Source organism: Podarcis gaigeae (assembly GCF_964106915.1).
Source record: "Podarcis gaigeae genome assembly, chromosome: 9".
NCBI lineage: Eukaryota > Metazoa > Chordata > Lepidosauria > Squamata > Lacertidae > Podarcis > Podarcis gaigeae.
The window spans coordinates 33,764,832-33,783,378 of record NC_139685.1 but is presented as its reverse complement, the minus strand read 5'-3'; the positions used below and the strand labels follow the sequence as shown (position 1 = coordinate 33,783,378).

General features: G+C 47.2%; 1 protein-coding gene and 1 long non-coding RNA gene across 5 annotated transcripts; one reads left to right on the top strand and one right to left on the bottom strand.

Annotated features, from left to right (window-relative positions):
- Positions 1-2,436: 2,436 nt before the first annotated feature.
- On the bottom strand, positions 2,437-7,519 carry HAND2 (heart and neural crest derivatives expressed 2). Of its 2 annotated transcripts, XR_014567965.1 has the most exons (3): positions 6,936-7,519; positions 2,922-3,270; positions 2,437-2,818 (listed from the first exon to the last, which is right to left on the bottom strand). XR_014567965.1 is itself a non-coding variant. In XM_083754766.1 (2 exons), exons 1-2 carry the CDS (start codon positions 7,515-7,517, stop codon positions 3,172-3,174), a joined length of 681 nt encoding a protein of 226 aa, XP_083610892.1. In that variant the 5' UTR covers positions 7,518-7,519; the 3' UTR covers positions 2,437-3,171. The 2 variants fall into 2 exon arrangements, 1 of the variants encoding a protein (XP_083610892.1); XM_083754766.1 differs by having other exon boundaries at positions 2,437-3,270.
- An 822-nt stretch (positions 7,520-8,341) lies between these two features.
- LOC310852054 lies at positions 8,342-15,605 on the top strand. Of its 3 annotated transcripts, none has more exons than XR_014567966.1 (4): positions 8,342-8,459; positions 9,196-9,258; positions 12,594-12,746; positions 14,623-15,605. It is a non-coding gene; the product is annotated as an uncharacterized lncRNA (long non-coding RNA). The 3 variants fall into 3 exon arrangements; XR_014567967.1 differs by having other exon boundaries at positions 8,344-8,459; positions 9,193-9,258; XR_014567968.1 differs by lacking the exon at positions 8,342-8,459 and adding an exon at positions 8,460-8,542 and having other exon boundaries at positions 9,193-9,258.
- The last annotated feature ends 2,942 nt before the right edge of the window (positions 15,606-18,547 follow it).

Genomic DNA, 18,547 nt, shown 5'->3' with positions numbered 1-18,547 from the left:
CACGTGTGTGAGAGAAAGCGTAGATCGCTCAAGTATGCTCTCTACTGCAAACAAACAAGTGCAGGTTTTCCTTTTCTGCTGCTGTTCGGGAAGGAAGCGTTGAGAAGTTTGAATGAGGAATAATTTATTCATTAAACTGGGGGGTTCCTAAAAGAAGAGGTGGTGGTGAAGAATCAACCCTTCAGCACTCGCCCCAGCCTCGGAACATAGACCCGCTTCTTCTAAAATCCTAGTTCAAAGCACTGCGTGGATGTAACAGTGCAAACATAACATAGAAAGACTTGCCAGTCGATATTCTGGGCCAGAAATCTACAAACACGCGAGGACGGGCGGCGTCTGGGAGTGGGAAGTTTGCGCGATCCTTGAACCAGTTGTTTCTCTTTTCTATCCAGAACTTTGGATAGCGTTGAGCAAGATCTACGAAAAATCGTACTGGGTTGGAAAGGAGAGATTGGATCCAGCTACAACAGCAGCTAGAGTTAACTTTTTTGAAAAGAAAAGTGTGAGGTGGTGGTGGGGGGGTAGAGGGAATGTTCCTTCCCAGGCAAGTGTCTGTAAACACAGCTCTTCCAAGCCTCAGCTACCTGACCCCGGGACTGGAAGAGGGCACACCACGTTGGCCTCGTTGTTGTAACCTCGCAACCTTCCTGTTGTCAAGGCGGCCTGGACAGCGGTGTAAAAGGCCCCTGCTTATATTTTTATGGGCAGCTGGAAATCTACCTTCTCTCTTCGTCAGAGCACGGCCAGGGCGAGCCATTTAAAAGAAAAGAAAAGAAAAGAAAAGAAAAGGGGGGGGGAGGGTTTCAAAAAACAACAGCCACGCACATCAGAGACATCTGGGGCAGAGCCAGCCAGCCTGCGCGGATGTCTTGTTCCACTCACGCCGGGAGCCCGGGGGCTACAGATCTATAAAAGTGAGCTCGGGAGAAAGAATGAAAAATCCTCTCGATTAACCTTGAAAGCCCGATTAAGACCAAAGCAAGCTTCCTCAGGGGACAAGCTTAAACCCCACGCAAAATGACGGACGCCATTCGGTTCCTATGTCCTCAACCTCAACTCCGTTAGCGCCGCTTCTCTTTTCAGGCCGGTCAAGAAAAGGCTGAAAAGAAAACTCAGGACTAAGCAGCAGTATTGGGAAATTTTGGGCAATGCTGTTGCGAAGAGGGAGCGAGGTCCTTTGAAAAGGGACGAGAATGACGGGGGTTTTCCATTTCGCGACACCAGCGTTTCTTCCGGTTGTTAGAAGCCAGCGTCGCCTTATCGAGGCGGTTTCCAGCCCTGGTCAGTTTCAAGGAGCTTCAAGGCAGGGGAGTCTGTTTCCCGGCCTGGTGGCGTTTCCATCCCAGATAAGTTTCGGTAGAACAAGCCCATTTTATTCTCTTCCTCGCTGCTCCCCTTATGAACATTACAGAGCCCAATTCGGAAGCCCTTGCCAGAGTAGGACTACACTTACACACACACACACACACACACACACACACACACACACTTTAAATAAATGGACTCGCTGCAGTCAATTGGAAGGAAAAGTGCAACCCAGGAGAGTTTTAGGGAACCACAAAGTTAATATCCAGGTCACCGTATCTCACTGTAAATCTTGCATTTCTCCCCTTTCCGAAATCCCTAGCCTTGCTCCCTGTTTCATACTTGACATAAAGCTCCAAGTTACATAATCACTTACACGGTATACCGAGGTTTCCTAAACCATCTTTGGCCTGGCCCCAGCCAAAGCACGAGGGCGCTTCCGCAGCACAAACCTTTCCCTGCAACGCCCTGCCGGTTGCCACCTCTGAATACAACACGCCGAGAAAAACAGCTCGCTCCGATAAGCACGAAATAAATATCCAGATTACCTCCCGTCCGCAGTATCCTCCCCCATTCGCAAGCAAACACCTTTAGAAATCACTAAATTATTACAGCTTCAGTAAAACTAAACAACCTCTCTCTCTCACTCCTCAGAGAAAACAAAGCAAAATTTGTTTCTGACTTGATCTAGTGCTCTACTACGGCCCATATAAAGTACTATAAAAACATCAACCTGAGAAATAGTATTTGGCTCAGTGTAAATGCTTCCCTGCCCCCTGAGCACGGGTGGAATTTACTTCCGCGGAAACGTGGTCAGGATCGCAGCCAAAGTCTCGGGGGAAAAAAACATCTCCCGCCTTTGATATTTCTCTTTTACCTTTTCACCAGGGTCAAAACTAAAGGCATAAGCTTGCTATCCCAATTCCTATGCCGCGCGTTTACTCGGAAGTAAGTGTCACCGCTTCCAACAAGGCTTTCGCAGGCAACCCCAGCCCACAGGATCTCACCTTGATATGTCATCCTGGACATTTACTTCCAAACGTTAGCTAACGTTTGGAAGTAAACGACCAGGATTACAATAGCAAAACTCAGGAAGGAAAGGGGTTAAAAAACATTTCAATGCATCGAACATTTTCGTTTTAGAAAACACACACACAGTGGTTTATTGAATACGTACAGCGTTTACACCTTTGCGTTATTAAATTCAGCTCCACGGACTATTCGTTTTTACTTTTATTTTAATTTTTAACGTTCGGTTCGCTTCCTTAAGGACCGAAGTGCACTTGAACAAAAGAGCTGTCGCAAAATCTCTCCCAGCTCTCTGAGCGACCGCAATGGGGAAAAGGACAAACCTGGGAAGCCCCGGACTTGGCCCAAGACGCAGAAATTGTGGGCTCCTGCTTTGAGATCGCCATCGACACGTTGACCCCACGGGGCAAGTATTAAACACATACACGTCACATGACACCCTAATGCCTGCGAGATTTCTTTCTTTCTTTTTGTCCCGTGTGTTCTATACAAATAAAGCAAAAATAACATTCAATGAAGGGGAGAGAGGAGGAAGGAGGGGAAAAAAACAAAACAAAAAACTATGGAGACGCCATTATCCCCCTTACCACGCCGGAGTTTTCTTCTTCATATATTCAAATATGGAATGCTTTTCTTCCAAGATCCGCGGTTTTTTGGGGTTTTTTTTTTTAAAGGCGAGACTAGGGGAGGGAAATTGCACATAAATAAACCAGACGATTCCAAAACAACAACAACAACAAGTCCTCAGCTCGGCAGCGGCTCTCTCGAAGGCGCAGAGAGTCCCCCGGCAAGACGAGGCTTCTTCGGGCGCTCCTTCCCTGCAGTCCTGCGAGCGCCTCATTGCTTGAGCTCCAGAGCCCACACGTGCTGCGGCCAGCCCGTCCTGCCTTTCGTCTTCTTGTCGTTGCTGCTCACTGTACTTTTCAGGATCTCGTTCTGTTCCGGGAGAGGAGACGGAGAAGAGAAACAAAGAGATTATCTCCCTGCGTTTTATCTGGGTTAACCTCCTCCCGCCCGCACCTCTTTGGCAGGAGGGAGGCGTAAAAGGAGCCTCGGTACGTTTGCTGAGAGGCCTCCGAGCAAACGGAGCAAGCTCTTTCTCTGAAACGGGCTTTCTCGCAAAACGTGGAGGGATCAGATCCGCACACTTAACACAACCCAGCTAGGGCTGCGGAGTTGGTGCAATGGAGTACGCTTTCCTGAGCCTTCTGAGCAGCCGCTGTTTGTAGAGGATCGCCGGAGGAGCTGGATGCAGCGCAAAAGCGCAACCCTTGGGAAGGAAAGCGGCTCCCACGGCGACCCAACACGCGTCAACTCAGTTAAAGGCCTGGGAGTTCTGTGGGGTTTACACCCAAGCGAAGCGTGCACAGAATTGTAGCCTCGTCTATAGTATAGTATTTGTTGTGGCCTGCTTATTTTTCCAGGCTTAACGGTTTTCTGAATCGGCTCGCCCTCCAAACGCGAGCGAACAGTGCTTCTCCAAATATAGGATGAACTTTATTTTAACTATAAAAGACTTTCATATTTGCAGGCGTTGGACACACACTTTAAAGCAAAGCAAAGCAAAAAAAAGTCCTTCGGCTCACTGAACAGCCCAATAGTGTATAAGCTACCCAGAATCTCAGGTTGCTGGACAAATGGCCTGTGAGGTTGTGGGATATGTGTCTAAGTAAACACTGAACCTACAAAATAAATCAGCCCCCCCCAAACGACTTTGCATCTACTCATTCATCATTCTCCCCCCCCCCCCCACATCTCAATACTGTCTACACAATTTCTTTCTCTCTCTCTCTCTCTCTCTCTCTCTCTCTCTCTATCTCTATCTCTCTCTCTCTCCAACTGAATGGAAAACGAATAGATTTTAAATTCCCCTATACACACACGTGTTGCATATGTTTACTGGTTATAAATGGGAATTAATGTATGAGATGTGTTGTATAGCCTCGCCTCCCCTCCCCCCATGTTAACTTAGACCCTGAGCAGACCTGGAAGCACCGACTGCTGGTTTTCTTGTGAAATAGGCATGCTTAGGATCTGAGAGTACTGATCTACTGAGTATTGTATATGGGCAATAGCCGAGTCCCAAAATACTTGGAAATATCTTCCCACCACCACCCCTTGGGGGATCGTCTCTTTCGAATATTGTGCACTCAAACCTTTTTTTTAAAAATTCCAGTTCAGAGTGCTAAAATGCAATTATTTGGATATCCCACCAATTTCAACGGAAGATGTTTCCTAGCGCTTTAGGATAACACAGCAAATGTATGGGGTCTACTTCGGATTTTTATTTTATTTTATTTAAAAATGCATCCCAAGTGTTTTTGTTCAGGATTGTTTGTAACCTTAACCATTCTAATCCGGGTTGAGATTCAATTTCCAGCTCTTGGTCCCTTAGCAACTGCTGTTTTTTTGTTGTTTTTTTGTTTAAAAAACATCCTTCCCGATTATATTTAAAGAAAAACAGAAAACTTGTGATTGTAACCGGTTTCCTCTTCCCGCTCGCGATTAACTAGGCGTATTCTATAGGTTAAATTCTTGGAGGAAAGGAAGAGGGCATGATATTTTGAATTACTGGTGGAAGGCGGAGCTCGCCCCGCAATACATTTGCCTGATAAGTTCAAAGTGAATAGAACTTTCCTGACTTACTGTGTGATCAACGCGTAGCTCAGGAACTCCAGTTAAAGGGTTCAGTATTACTATGTGACCTGCAGATTACAGCCTTATGAGGAAGTGGGTTCCAAACACACACAACCCTCCGCTGGACTGCAGCCTGCAACAGCACATCTGAAACCCCACTGATCTTTTTTAGTGTGTGTGTGTGTGTGTGTGTGTGTGTGTGTGTCCTACTCCTTCCCCAAAGGGATCTGTCTTTGTCGACGTTTCTTTAAACCGCAGGCTCTCTCAGGAGATTTGCTGGCTGGGGCCTCAATCCACAACTCATCAGTTCCAATCCACAACACACTAATTTAAAGGCAATCCCGTTTGCTTTAAGAGAGAGTCCCTTGAAATCAGCGACTTGTCGATTAGGAGAGCGAGCCGGTTAGAGTTTAGCTCAGAAAGCGGAGCCGGGACATTTCCACTCGGATCCGCAACTGAGGGCGAAAGCGAAAGGCTGGCATTGAAACCGACTAGAAATTTGTCCCTAGCATCAAGGGAGTCTCTTGCGACATTTTGGTTACTCTAAGAAAGGCATTGCCCTAACGTGGATTTTGGAATTTGTTTCCAAATGGATACGTTTGAAAATGGTCCCTTCGGTTTTCACGGCGACTTTACTTTGGAAGGGAGTCTGCGTTTAGGGTCAAGCGTTTAGGGATGGCCTCTGAAACAGCTTCAGTCCAAAGCCTACCAGTTTAACCGGTTTGCGGAGCTTTTGCCTATGCTGCAGAAATTAAAATCACTCAAGAGGCTGGTTCAGGGGTTTACGGGCATCTCCCACGCCCAATAAAGGCCGGGGTCCTTAAATTTAGAGCGTCAGAACAATGTTCCAGCGAAGTCAGTGGGAAACACCCCATTCCGTATGTTTTGAAGGGCCAAGAAGGATTACTTTGGGATAGCCAAGAACAATCTCTCTAAACCCGTTTGTGTCTCCCCTTGCCCCGCGATGTTGCTGAACTACAAAGCCTTGGCCCTGCTGGCTGAGGCTGCCGGGAGCTGTGGACCCCCACCCCTGCCCTAAGGCCTCTCAAGTCGGAGAAGGAAAGTGATGGAGTGGCTCCCGCTTGCGCGTTCCCTTCCTGGAATCTTCCACGGATTTACGGATTCACAGCCTTTCTATCAAATAAAGAACGTGTGTGCAAGAGGGAGCCTGTAAACGAGTCGGGTCCTACCTACTGTGCTCCCATCTGGAAGAGGATAGGGAAGTATTTCACGTGTCCAACACGTTGGTTTCCCACAGCCCAGAGAGCAACCTTCGCAGGCTGCGATCTTCCGTGGGTATGAATGGACTTGGAGCTCAAGCCAACGCTTTAGCAGAGGCTGCCCTCAGAATATTTCCTTGGAAATTAAATCCCATGGAAAGCAAGGACACGGGACGCTCCTTTCCCCCACAATAAAGTGGAGGCAAACCTTCCACAAGTTAACGGGATTTCCCCAAAAGCAACTAACTGCGTCCTTAGGTACACTCTACTGGTTTCAGTGGAGCGTTGCTCCCCTTCGAGAAGCTTAGATCTCCCTTTCCATTCCATTCTCTCGGGACGTAGCCTTGATCCTAGACGTGTTTGCACTTCACTGGGCTATGCTTTTCAGGGGCTCCACGAAGTCCTCTTTGGACACACTTTCCCCAAAGTACAGGGGCGGGAAACCTGTGGTCCTCCACGGCTTGATGGGCTACACCTCTCATTCCCAACACCCTTGACCATTGGCCATGGGGCCGAGGAAAACTGCATTCCGACAGTCGCTGGAATAGGAGGAGAAGGCCGCCTCCCTCTTCTTGACTGCTAAGGAAGCAGACTTCGAGAGCAGCTACTTCTGGGGGAAAGAAGGCCCTGCTCCCAACTCAGGAGAAGAGCGTCCTTCTTCGGACTGGGCTTGGGAATGTGTGTGGTTGTGCTCCAGCGCTCCCTCCCCACTCCCTCCCTCCCTCCCTCCGGGGCCGTACTGACCAGCTCCTTCTTCCTCTTGTCCTCCTTGACGTCGGTCTTCTTGATCTCGGCCTTGAAGGCCTCGGCCTCGCCGTTGGCGTCGTCCTTCGCCAGGAGGTCCATGAGGTAGGCGATGTAGCTGGTGGCCAGGCGCAGCGTCTTGATCTTGGACAGCTTAGTGTCGGCGGGCACGTTGGGGATGCACTCGCGCAGCTCGGCGAAGGCGCTGTTGATGCTCTGAGTCCTGCGCCTCTCCTTGCGGTTGGCCGTGCCGCGCCGCTTGACCGGCCGCGGGCCGCCCCCTAAACCCGGCGGCCCGCCGCCGCTGCCCGGGGGGGCCACGCCGCCCACGTAGTGCGCGGGGGGCTCCAGGCCCGGCGCGCCGTTGGCGTACTCGGGGCTGTAGGAGAGCGCCATGCCGTAGTCGGGAGGAGACATCTCCGAAGGGTGGCTGCTGATCAGCCAGCCGTGGAAGTAGGGGTTTTCCTCGTGGCCGCAGCGGCTGGCGGCGGCGGCAGCTGCGGCGGCTGCAGCGGCGGCGGCGAAGGGGTAGCCCTCATGGTGGACCACGGGGTGGTGCGGGAAGCCCCCTACCAGACTCATCGCCGGGGCCCCGGGAGCCCCGCGCCCCCGATCCGGTCCCTGGATCTGCGCTGCCGAGAAGAGCGTCTTAACAGAGGCTGGTGGCCATCGGAGGAGAGCTGCAGAGCCCCCCGAGCCCCCTGGAGGCAGCAGGATCAGGGCCTCCCTCGGCACTCATGCGGCCCGGGAGGTTGGGACTGAAGGGGCGAAGGAAGACAAGAAAGGGGAGCAGGGTCCCCCCTGAAAAGAGGGACCCCTCCCGTCTCCAAAAGGTGAGGTGGGTTTCCCTCGCTGGCTTTTTTCCTGTGGCGTCTTCTTAGAGGGATTTTAAAGATATATATGAACACAACTTGGCGGGGGGGATGTTTACTTACACCTGCATTTTCCTCCGACAGCCTCCCCTTGGTTGGAATGTCCCCCCCAGCTTGCCCAGTGGGTCCAGTTCCTTCTCCTCCCTGGACGGGAAGCGACTCCTGCGGTTAAATCTGACCGGCTCCCATCCACTTTGCTGGCTGCTTCGCAGCTGCCCCACCAGGGAAATCCGCAGCTCTTCCTCGCCCCGAAGGAGAAGCTGAGGAAGAGGACGAGAATGAAGAAGATGGTGGTGCTGGCGACGATGGAGGGGGAAAAAATCAAGGCTCAAAAAAGGCTTCCCGGTCTCGGAGCTGCGCAGGGCACTGGTCGAATTTCCCAGCCGATCTCCATGTACAGCTACATGTTTAGGGCAGCTCGGGTTAATATATGTCGTCAGAGGCTCTCCGGGCCAATCCGGGCAGCCGGGAGGCGGGGCCTCCCTCTGCGGGCCATAAAACTTTTTTTGATCTTCGCGCTGCTAATTGTTCGGCTTCTCTTTTAGGATTGGCTGCGGTTCCTATCCATAATATAATTAAAATAAACGAGGCAAAGGGTCCCCCCCTCCAAGCATCAACAGAGGTTAACGCGAGGGTTTAACAACGTTTCGCTGTAAGTATGCGGGCGTGCATGCATTTATTTGGGTTGATGCTATGGAGAGCCAGATGGAGGAACAGATAGACAGGCTGATAGATGTAAGGACTAAAATAGCTGATTATCTCAATTAAGGTGTTCTATGGTTCTAAGGTTTGGCATATACTCTGCATGCAATATAATTATGTTATTATAATTATAATGCACCCGTATGTGAGTATATTTTCTGTCACTGTATGCTTGTTTATGATCTTGCAATAGGGACTGTGTTACTCAAAGAGTAGTGACAGCAGTAGCGGAGAGGTGATGGATTATGAAGTTACAAATGTTTGTTAGGACTTTTTTTCAGGATATATATATTTTTTTAGGGTAGTGTGGGACAATCAGAATATTTCCCCCCTAATGAATGCCACAATATGCTATCACTTGGAAGTACCCCCCCAAAAAAAATCAATGAGATCCATTTCTACTGACAGTGCAAAATGAGTTTCCTCCCGCAATTCACTTTACAGCAGACTTCTAGTTTGCTTAGGACTTATCCGGAGTTGTCAATCGCACTATGTACGTGGCAAAAAGTAAACAATCAAAAACTAGATCGAATCAGTTGCAAAGCGGGGGAATTTGTTTCCTGTCTGTACAAAATAGTCTGTTGCCCAAAAGGCCAAGCACGGGGGTCGGGTGCAAGAGAGATTTTAAGGAATAAATTACTTTTCAAAAGAAAGCAATGTGAACCCGAATCAATTTATTTCAGCAGTTTGGGCGTTCACACAATCCCTGCCTGAACTCAGCTTCCCCTTCACTTAGCCAGCCCAACTGGGTAAGTAACCAAATCTTTTTAACAGCACGTCGTGACCTTATTTTCTCCTTTCACCAAAATTTAAAGATCTGCCTGTCTTTCTCTTGTTTCACCAATAATCATAATACTGAATATATCTATCTATATCGAAATGCCTAGGCAAACTTAAAGTAAAAGGGGTTTCACTTATGAGCAGGGAGTTGTTAAAAGAGATGTTTAATAGGCAGGCCCGGCACAACGCCAGCAGATAAAGGGATAGATTTTTGTGCTTGGGAGATGTCGAACACATTGTAACAGGAAAAAGGATCCCTGACTGCATTTCACAGAGAAACTGGTAGCTCGGAGAAAGGAATCTGAGTACATTCCCTGTCTCCTTCCTCCACGAAGACTCAATGGCTGGGCAAAAGAATCTTTCCAGTCTTGGCAAGAGAACTGGTAGGATTTGGAGCAGATTAGGACGCGGTTCCAAAATCGGAGTTCAACAAATCACCGATCCAGGAGAATCCTTGGAAGGAAATACGATTTCTTTATTTGTGGTCGCTTCCATGGGCTCAAATCCGAGCACATCGGCTTAACTGTTTGCACATCGCAGGCTTTTGCAAGGCCCACAGAGGGGGGAAATGTTCTTGGTTTCCTGATATTTTGAGAGAAGGAAGGGCAGATTAAACATGGAGATGAGGATCCATTCCAAGGTCGCTTTTCTTGTTTTCCAGTTTATTGGTTACAGTCTAATCTGAATGGCAAAAGTGAAGGGAAAATATTAAGGCTGCGGTCCCGTGCGCCCTTACCTGAATTATCCTCATTACAACCCTGCGGCGTTTACTCCCGAGTAAGCATGCTAGGACCGTGCCGAAAGGCTTATAGGTTCTCCCTGCCATGCTTCCTCACAGGGACAGCGGTACTGAACCTAATTCAGCTGGTGCATTGCAATGCATAGCACACCTAAGACCGGAGCGTGCCCTCGGCTTTAGTACGAATGGAAATTGAATGAAAGGGCGTGGTTGCTGTTTTGCAGCTTTGCTGTTTGCTTAGGGTAAAAAAAAAAAGTAAATAAGTCTTATACTCTTATCCTGTTGTATTCAAATGGGGGTGCAATCTGGTGTACAATTGGATTATGACTAGGATTGTGAACTTTTAACATCAGAGTGTCAGGAACGGTCTGCCGCCGGCGATGATCCTAACACCAGCGAGATCCTACATAATTTTAAAACCGTTCCTCTCGTTTGCTCCGAACAGAATACTGTGCGTCTGAAATAAACCTAAGTGCACGTTATATCCCGGTGGCGTGGGTGTGTATGTGTAGCTCAGTGCGGGAGTGGAGAGCTGAATGAAATATGCAGAGTAAATAGCGGTAGTATAATGGAAACAAACAGAAATATAAGCCACATGAATGTTATAATGGGACGTGCAGATCTGTTTCCAGTATATTGCGGCGTGTTCCTGTCTCAATCCAGGGCGCTCTCGTGGTTGGCTATTATTCTTGCGAAACCGTGATGTACAACGCAGGGAAGAACACCGAATGCAATCCTAACCATTCAGTCACACGAGAATTGGGCCATGGCTTTCGGTGGGACTTGGGTCGCGCCCACTTACAGTGAAGTATGCAGTCAGGAGAGCAGCGAGGACGCGAAAATCCGAGTCCTCACCAGGACCACGGGTTCATCCAAGCGTTTGGCCCGGTTCCGCTTTTCAGGTCCAGGCATATGTTGGTGGCAATCCTATGCCCACAGTTATTCTGGGAGCAAGGCCCTTTGAATTCAGTGTGACTCGCTCCCGAGCAGACATGCAAGGCATTGAACTGTAAGACGATTAGCACCCAGATCTCCAAGCAAAGTGATCCCGCATTTGGCCTCAGTTGATTTTGTTTGCAAGGAATATGCTTCGTTATGTGTTCTGACGCAGCAGTCCTGTACTGGGAAATAAGATCCCTTGAACATAGGCAGCGGGACTCATTTCCTCCTAGAACAAAATCCTTTTAGACTTTTAGATTAGGATCTGAGTTGTTTGGACCACAATCCAGTTTTGAGTTTGCGGGTCCGGCTGTTCACCAAAGTTTAGCAAGAGTTCATTGCTCCAGAAAAAGCTGTGAGGGGATCTGAATAATAGTTGGATGCGTTGTGGTTGGATGCATGCGTGTGCGCGTGTGTGTTAATTAATCAGTCCAGAAATGTGGGCTTTGCAGAGGCTGAATGGACCTATTTGTTTGCAGACAATTTCGAGTGCAAATAAATGGCGTGCCATCTCTCAGGCGGGCCCCCAACGCAAGCCTGAAAAACTTGAGAGCGGCTGTGGTGAACCGCTGCAGCTGGTTCCCTAATATCTCCAGGGATAAAAAGCTTTGGCAAGCAAGCGGCAGAGCGAAATGCGACCAGAGCCACCTGAGATACTGATCAGAAGAGCAGCCCGCAAACCGTTTAAGGAATGCCATTTGGGGTGGGAGGGAGCGGCTTCCCTTATCTAGACGCCCAAACCGCGGCCTTTAAAGCGCCACTTCTTGATTTGCAAAGCGCGCCAATAGGACGCAGCGTCCTGCGGTTCTCAGAAGTTGTGGCTTTATTTATTTACCCCAAACCGCCAGGCCGACGCATCCTGCGCAGGATCACTTATTTTCCTTTCCCATAGTCTCCTTTGAAATCTTCTCCACACACCGGCATGCACACTCTCCGTGCCTCAAACAGATACACACCCTAGGAATAATACTAATAAAAATTGTATGCGCTTTCTTTTCCACTCAAATCCTAAAGGTGTGACTTCGTAGAAATGCGCACTGAACTCCATTACAATGCAGCATTGATTTCTATTTCTTCGAGAGGTTTTATGATAATTTCCAAATATTGGTGCTGCTTATAAACTGTAAAACAGACAGGAGCTCACGTTTGGTGATAGTAGTATATATTATTAGCTCAGACTGAAAATCTGCACACTTATAGGTTGCTTAAGTAAATGACGGTTTGCAGGAGAGCGGTTGTGGGATTCAGTCGAATTAGAGCAGGATTCTAAACGCTTTATTGCGGATTAGACGTGTTTAGGAGGATGGATCCCAACCGGTTTCAGTTCCAATATTTCTGCTTCCTGGGATGCAGGATAAATAAATAAACAGAGACACAGATGGAGGATGTTCAGAGTTATGGATTGCGAAGCAGGAAGGGGAGAAAAGGAAAGGTGGACGAGCAAAGGAATAAAGGGAAGAGAAAATTATAAACTAGGAGGATGGCTACGAGGAAATGCGCGGATGCTGATCTGGAGGATAAAGAGGAGAGAAGGAAAAGAAGAAGAAGAAAGAAATAAGGTTGCTCTCTTTGCCAGATTCTAGTCCCAGCAATACATTCATAACTGCTTCTTTGTTGCCTTTCAAGGGAGCTTCGTTGTCCTTCTGGCCTGAGCCTTCTCAAACTGGTGTGGAAAAGTAAAAGCAGCCTGGGCGGAACTGGAGCACGGTGGAGTGGATATTCTGCAAGTCCGAGGGAGGGCGCAGTTCAGTAAAGTGTGTCACTGAATCGCAGGTCAAGGTATGTCCCGGAGAGGGTCCTGAACTACGGGTGCCGGGAGAGCTCCGCTTCGTGGACGCGGACAAGAGTCCTCCGTGCGCAAGGCCCTGGACAGGTGACATAGGCGGGACCGGCTAGATGGCTGCGTTGGGACCCTTTCGGTCCCCGTGTTTTCAAGCCACACATTTATTTCTTGGGAACCAAATTATTTCCCTTGCCTTCTAACTTCCGTTTCCCCTTTTGCTTGGGTTTAAAAATGAACCCAAGTAGGGGAAAATATGTGCTTATATTATGCGTGTCTGTATCAGAGGAGGGGGGGGGGGCGCGAGAGGTGCACTCTTTTGCAGGCATTTGTTTTCGCTTGCAAAACTCATACCAAAGGAGCCCCAAAGACTAACTGAAGGGAATCGAAAACAAAACGCTTTTTGTGTTTTAAGAGTTAGTTTTTATTCGTCCCCCTCCCAATTTATTAACAATGAAGGAGCCGGCACACGGCTTTTAAATTGCCACTTAAAAATGAGTTCTAAAGTCACGTAGCCAAGCGAATGGAGGAAAACAGGAATATAATGTAAGCTGTACAGTTGTAGTTTTGATGGGTAATACAAGAGCGCTCTCCCCCTAAGATTAAAAAATCAAAACCCTCTGCAAGCACGGCGATCTGATTCATACTGACTCGGAAACAAATTCTGAGATATACTTCTGTGCCAGTTTTTGTTCCCCGGTATTGGCTCCTCCGCCTCTAAAGCCGCTCCCAAATACAATCAAACAACAACAGGATGAATGGGACTTGCTCCAAAATATAAGCGTCCGTAGGACTGCAATCACTGACTTGTACTCCTAAACAGCTTCTTTGGGCTCCCAGTGAAAACAGCAGATACACCAGGAGACAGGACGGTCCCCAATAAGACCTCTCCAAACCAGGCATCGTGTGGCCCTCGTTCTAATCTACACACTTCGGCACCTGATGTTGTCCTTTTCTTTCTTTCTTTCTTTCTTTCTTTCTTTCTTTCTTTCTTTCTTTCTTTCTTTCTTTCTTTCTTTCTTTCTTTCTCTCTCTCTCTCTCTCTCTCTCTCTCTCTCTCTCAATCTCTCTCTCTCTCTCCCCCCCCCCCCCCAATCTTCCTAGCGGAAACGACCGCATGCATTTATAACCTGAATAAGGCGCGGATGCTAAACAGTTTTCTTTAGAAGACAATCGCCACTTTCTCTCCCGCCTCCCTCTTGTTCGTTCCTACCCAAATTGGGATTCTAAACCGTAGTGACTTTTCGTATCCCAATCAAAACCTGTGTTTAGGATCCGGCTGCCCTGTGCTCTTTACAGCCTAACCCCGAACAGGTTGGTTCACCTGGAAGTAAATCGCAGTGAAATGAAATCAAGTCCTGGGTGTATTAATCGCCTTTGAAATCGTCCTCCTTACATTAGCTGGTGGGTCTTGCGAGCGGGTTCTGCCAAAGTTTCAACTCAGCATTAGCTCAGCCATAGTAAGGCCAAGGAGTAGTAAATATTTGCAAGGTGGCACCTGAGGTCGTGCGCCCTTCTCTTTCATCCCCCCCACCAGCTGTCATCACATGATGTGTTGTTTGTTTGCTTGCATGTTTTCAACCCCTCCCTTGTATTGCAATAGCAATTCTTTCTCGTCCCCTTTCCTGGGAACTGCACCCCACGATTTTCAATGGAGGCAAATCATTGCCTTTACCTCCTTCATCAGAATTCGCCACGTTCATGGAGAGAGAGAGACAGACAGACAGACAGAGACAGAGACAGACAGAGAGAGAGAGAGACAGACAGACAGACAGACAGACAGACAGACAGACAGACAGAGAATCCTTATAGGGAAAGATCATAATGCTGATATATTTCTTATAGCTGCATATTTATATCCCGCTTTTCTCTTAGATGCGCTCCATTCGTGTCACGCCCAGTTTTTTTGGATTCCCTTCCACTGCAGAAGGACTTCGAGTCATTCGCGGGTCGGGGCAGCGAGAATGGTAACGGAACAGTCTACTTCCCAGCTCGACCGGAGGCGCTGGATGGATTTAAAGGCTGTCCTGTGACTCCAGCGGGTTTGTGGTTTGCATCTCCTCCTATTAAACCGATTAGAGGCAAGCCAGGAGAAACGGTTGGCTTAAAACGCCACAGAAACAAGTTTCACTGAAGTCATGAGGATACACTGGCAAGCAAGCTTGATTGTGTTTTAGGGGGGTCAGGCTACAGCTTGACAGGTTTATTCGCAGAGGCTTGTATCATCTTTCCGCCAAACCTTCTTTTTCTTCAGATAATTAATTTATGCAGAAATCCGGGAGTCTTGAAGGCCAGCTGACATCTGGCGGGCTGCATCTCCCCCTCCTCTTCCCTCCCGCCCCCACCCCAGCAGTTCCAGTTACACAAATCGACCAGGGGAGTAGAAAATACTTGTTTGTGGGTGGGTGGTATCAATAAAGTGTCAGGGCTGGCTTGTTCGACGCGCCATCGAGGCACTGGAGCGCTCCTAGCCATTTCCCAATGTTATTAGTCGACAAACTAGAGAACTATTTGAATGCATGAAGGAGTGCCCATGCTCGCCCCAGATTTAAGGTGCGACGGACCCAATTCCGATCTCAAGTCCTGTTTGAAATGCACTATGGTACTTAAATCATATGGGCAGAAATTTCTGCCCTGCTGAAGAATCTCTAAGAGAAGTCTTGCTAGGGTGACTTTCGCATTTTTCTCTCTCTCTTCCTGCCCCCCTATATACAACAAATATGGACACTATATTTAAACAGTTGTTATTTGCATAGTTTCTTTCTCATCTCTACTGTAATGTCGTCGCCCCCCCGCACATTTTATAATTTGTCTTGGGCATATTTAAGGTAAAAATAAAAATAAACATCTCTCTGTGATCTTCGTTCTATGTTATTTTCTTTTTGCGTTTAAGAGTCTACAGACCCATGGCACAAAGTCTCTAGAATTAAGCAGAGTAAATTACATGCGATTTTGTTGCTATTCCGTGTCGTCTTTTTCTTTCAATAATCAAATTTTAGCTGAAGGTGATAGCCTTGGAAGTAAGGCTGTCAACATTGACAATGTTTACTTGGTGGGGGTGATTCATGGACTTCTTCCTATAGTTGCGTACATCAAATATTAGTTGAAATCAAAATGAGTTGTAAGCAATGTTAGTCCTACTCAGAGTTGGCCCATTGGAATCAATGTGCCTAAGTTAGTCACATCCGTTCATTTCAATGGGTCGTCTCTGAGTTAGGAGTAAGGTTGGACACAGCCTAATGGATCTTGCAACATGATGCGGAGATCCTAAGCACGTTTACTAGGAAGTAACCTCTTCTCTTCTGAACAGAGTGGGACTTACTTCTGAGTAAACATGCAAAGGATTGCACAGTAAGACTGCTCACTCCATAGGATCAATATAAGATTATTGTTCTAGTCAAAGGCCATGACAAACTCCCAGCAACAGTACCAATAAAACAATGCAGATCATACAGCCATAATATGTGCCAACATCCATGAGGACCAGAGACTCAAACAAAATTCAATTTGATTTCAAATTAAATTTCCGAATCAGTACAACAATTTAGGGATTTTATCTAACCCCCTTTTCCGGATTTTTAAATTCCATTTTATTTTTTGCAGCCACTGCATAGAGGGCCACTCTGGGTGTTACCAAGTTAATATTGTTACTCAAAAGAAACCGGACCATTTCTGCCACGGTGTACCTGTTGGCTTGTGTGAACGAAGGTTTCAGAGTGCTCACTCAAAATAAAAAGGGGGCTGGCTGGTATCTCCATTTCACATTCCCTAAGGATTATTCTGGCATTACAGTGAACATATGTATTATGTACAAGCGACCCTGAAATCTTTTGATGAAGGGGTGCCTAAGAAATATTTCAAATAAATGAATGAGTGAATTCTGCCCCAACTGCAAAACGGGGGTTGTATCACTCACTGATGACAATATGTGGATCACGTCTAAGGTTGCAATACAAACGTTTGTGTGAAAGAGGATGCACTTGTGGATTTGTGCAGCTCAAGCCATTGTAACTGCAGGCACACAGATTGTACACTATATGAAATGTGTGAAGACCCCTGTATTCATACATGCCTTTGTTGATGTTTTTACTGCTAATCGTCTTAAGATGTTTTATGAGAAGGAAGTTAGAAATATTATTTATTTCATTATTATTTATCTTCGATAATTAAGGACTTCAGCCTTAATTAATTGGGAATTACTTCCAAGTAAAAGTATATAGGATGAGTGAGTCTCGATGACTTCCATTGGGAGAAAACCACTTTACAGATTCCTAGAACTTTAACGTGGGCTGGTGGGTCAACCTGCATTTTACCTCTGAGCAATGAATGCCCATTGCTTTCAAGTGCGTTTGCTTCCACTCATGTGGCTTAGTAGGTTTTCTTTCGACCCCAGATCAACCAGTGGTATAAAATTAAGTCTAACCCAAGCTCTCTTTGGGAGTTGCAGATGAAGTGGCGGAGGAATAACCATTCAACGCCAAAGGCCCTGAGTCTATGGGAGCAGAAGGAAGAGGAACAAATTAAGACTCAAACTCTAAATATATTCACCAAGAAGTATATTCCAGAAAGCCAAGTGGAAATACTTCAGAGTAAGCATGCTTAAGGGCGGCCTGCAAGGTTGCTATTCTAAGGATAATTGGTGCCACACTGAGAGAGAGGAGGATGCCTACGAATGCCCAGCCCTCGGATCCATAGCTTCTACAAGATTCTGGGGAAAACTCATTCCCACCTAAGTCCAGGGCAAATGAGCACCATTCTTATGGGACGATCCTTCTGCAGGCAGCCTGAGCCCAACCCTTTGGGTAAAGTCAATAAGCTGAAGTGCTTGCAGGGTCAGACTAGGGCCGAGGGACACAACCCAGGTCTAATTCTCACTCAGCTCACTGGGCATGGGCGTAGCCAGGATTTTTCTTAGGGGGGCAGACCTTTTGTTGAGGGGGGCGCAGAACCTCAGTTTGCTATGTATTTTTATTGCCCTTCCCTGCCCCCCCGGCCCATGTCACTGGGTGATTATGGACCAGTCACACTCATAACCTAACCTACCTCACAAGGAGTATAAAAATGGTGGCTTGGGAAAATCAACTAGCTCCTCTGAGATCTTTAGTAGAAAGGTGGGATCTAAATGTAATAAATAAATTTATCTAGAGGAGTGGATGACTTTCCCACTGCATGGTCTAACAATTTCTGTGGGAGAAATATTAAGTATCTGAAACAAACTGCCTAAGCCATCTGTATAATGATCCAAATTTTATTTAATGCTAGAAAAAAAATTTTTTTGGGGGGGTTATTGGGTTGTTTTTATTTTGAGGTTTTATGTTTTGATTTTTTCTGTGAACTGCCCTGAGACCTCCTGGTATAGGGAGGTATTATAGAAAGAAAGAAAGAAAGAAAGAAAGAAAGAAAGAAAGAAAGAAAGAAAGAAAGAAAGAAATGGGGCAGGCCGACCGATCACTTTTTTGTTTTTGAGATATGGATATGTAGTCCCCCACTTGATTGACTGAAAACTTTTTTTAAACCTTGCTCTTCAGCAAAAACAAAACAACAGCCACTCCAGAACTAAAGAAATAAACTTGCAGACCAATAAACACAAGACATGTTCTCATATTGGGAGGAGGGGGGAGGCAGGAGAAAATAAGTACTATATCTAGGGACCATTTTTTAGTGACAAGTTCTTCTGATGACCAGCTGGGATGGAAACCGATCAAGAGGAGGAGGAGGAGGAAGCGAGAATTGCTGGTCCTTCAGCTGCACCAGAGGAGTGGTCCCTGGGCCCCTGCGCCCCTCCTCTTCACCCGTTGCT

Excerpts from the sequence above, each read along its gene's own strand:
- HAND2 (XM_083754766.1), bottom strand. The coding sequence starts at position 7,517 with ATGAGTCTGGTAGGGGGCTTCCCGCACCACCCCGTGGTCCACCATGAG. Across the intron at positions 3,271-6,935 it reads ACAAGAGGAAGAAGGAGCTG|AACGAGATCCTGAAAAGTAC; the intron begins GTCAGTACGGCC and ends CTCCCGGAACAG.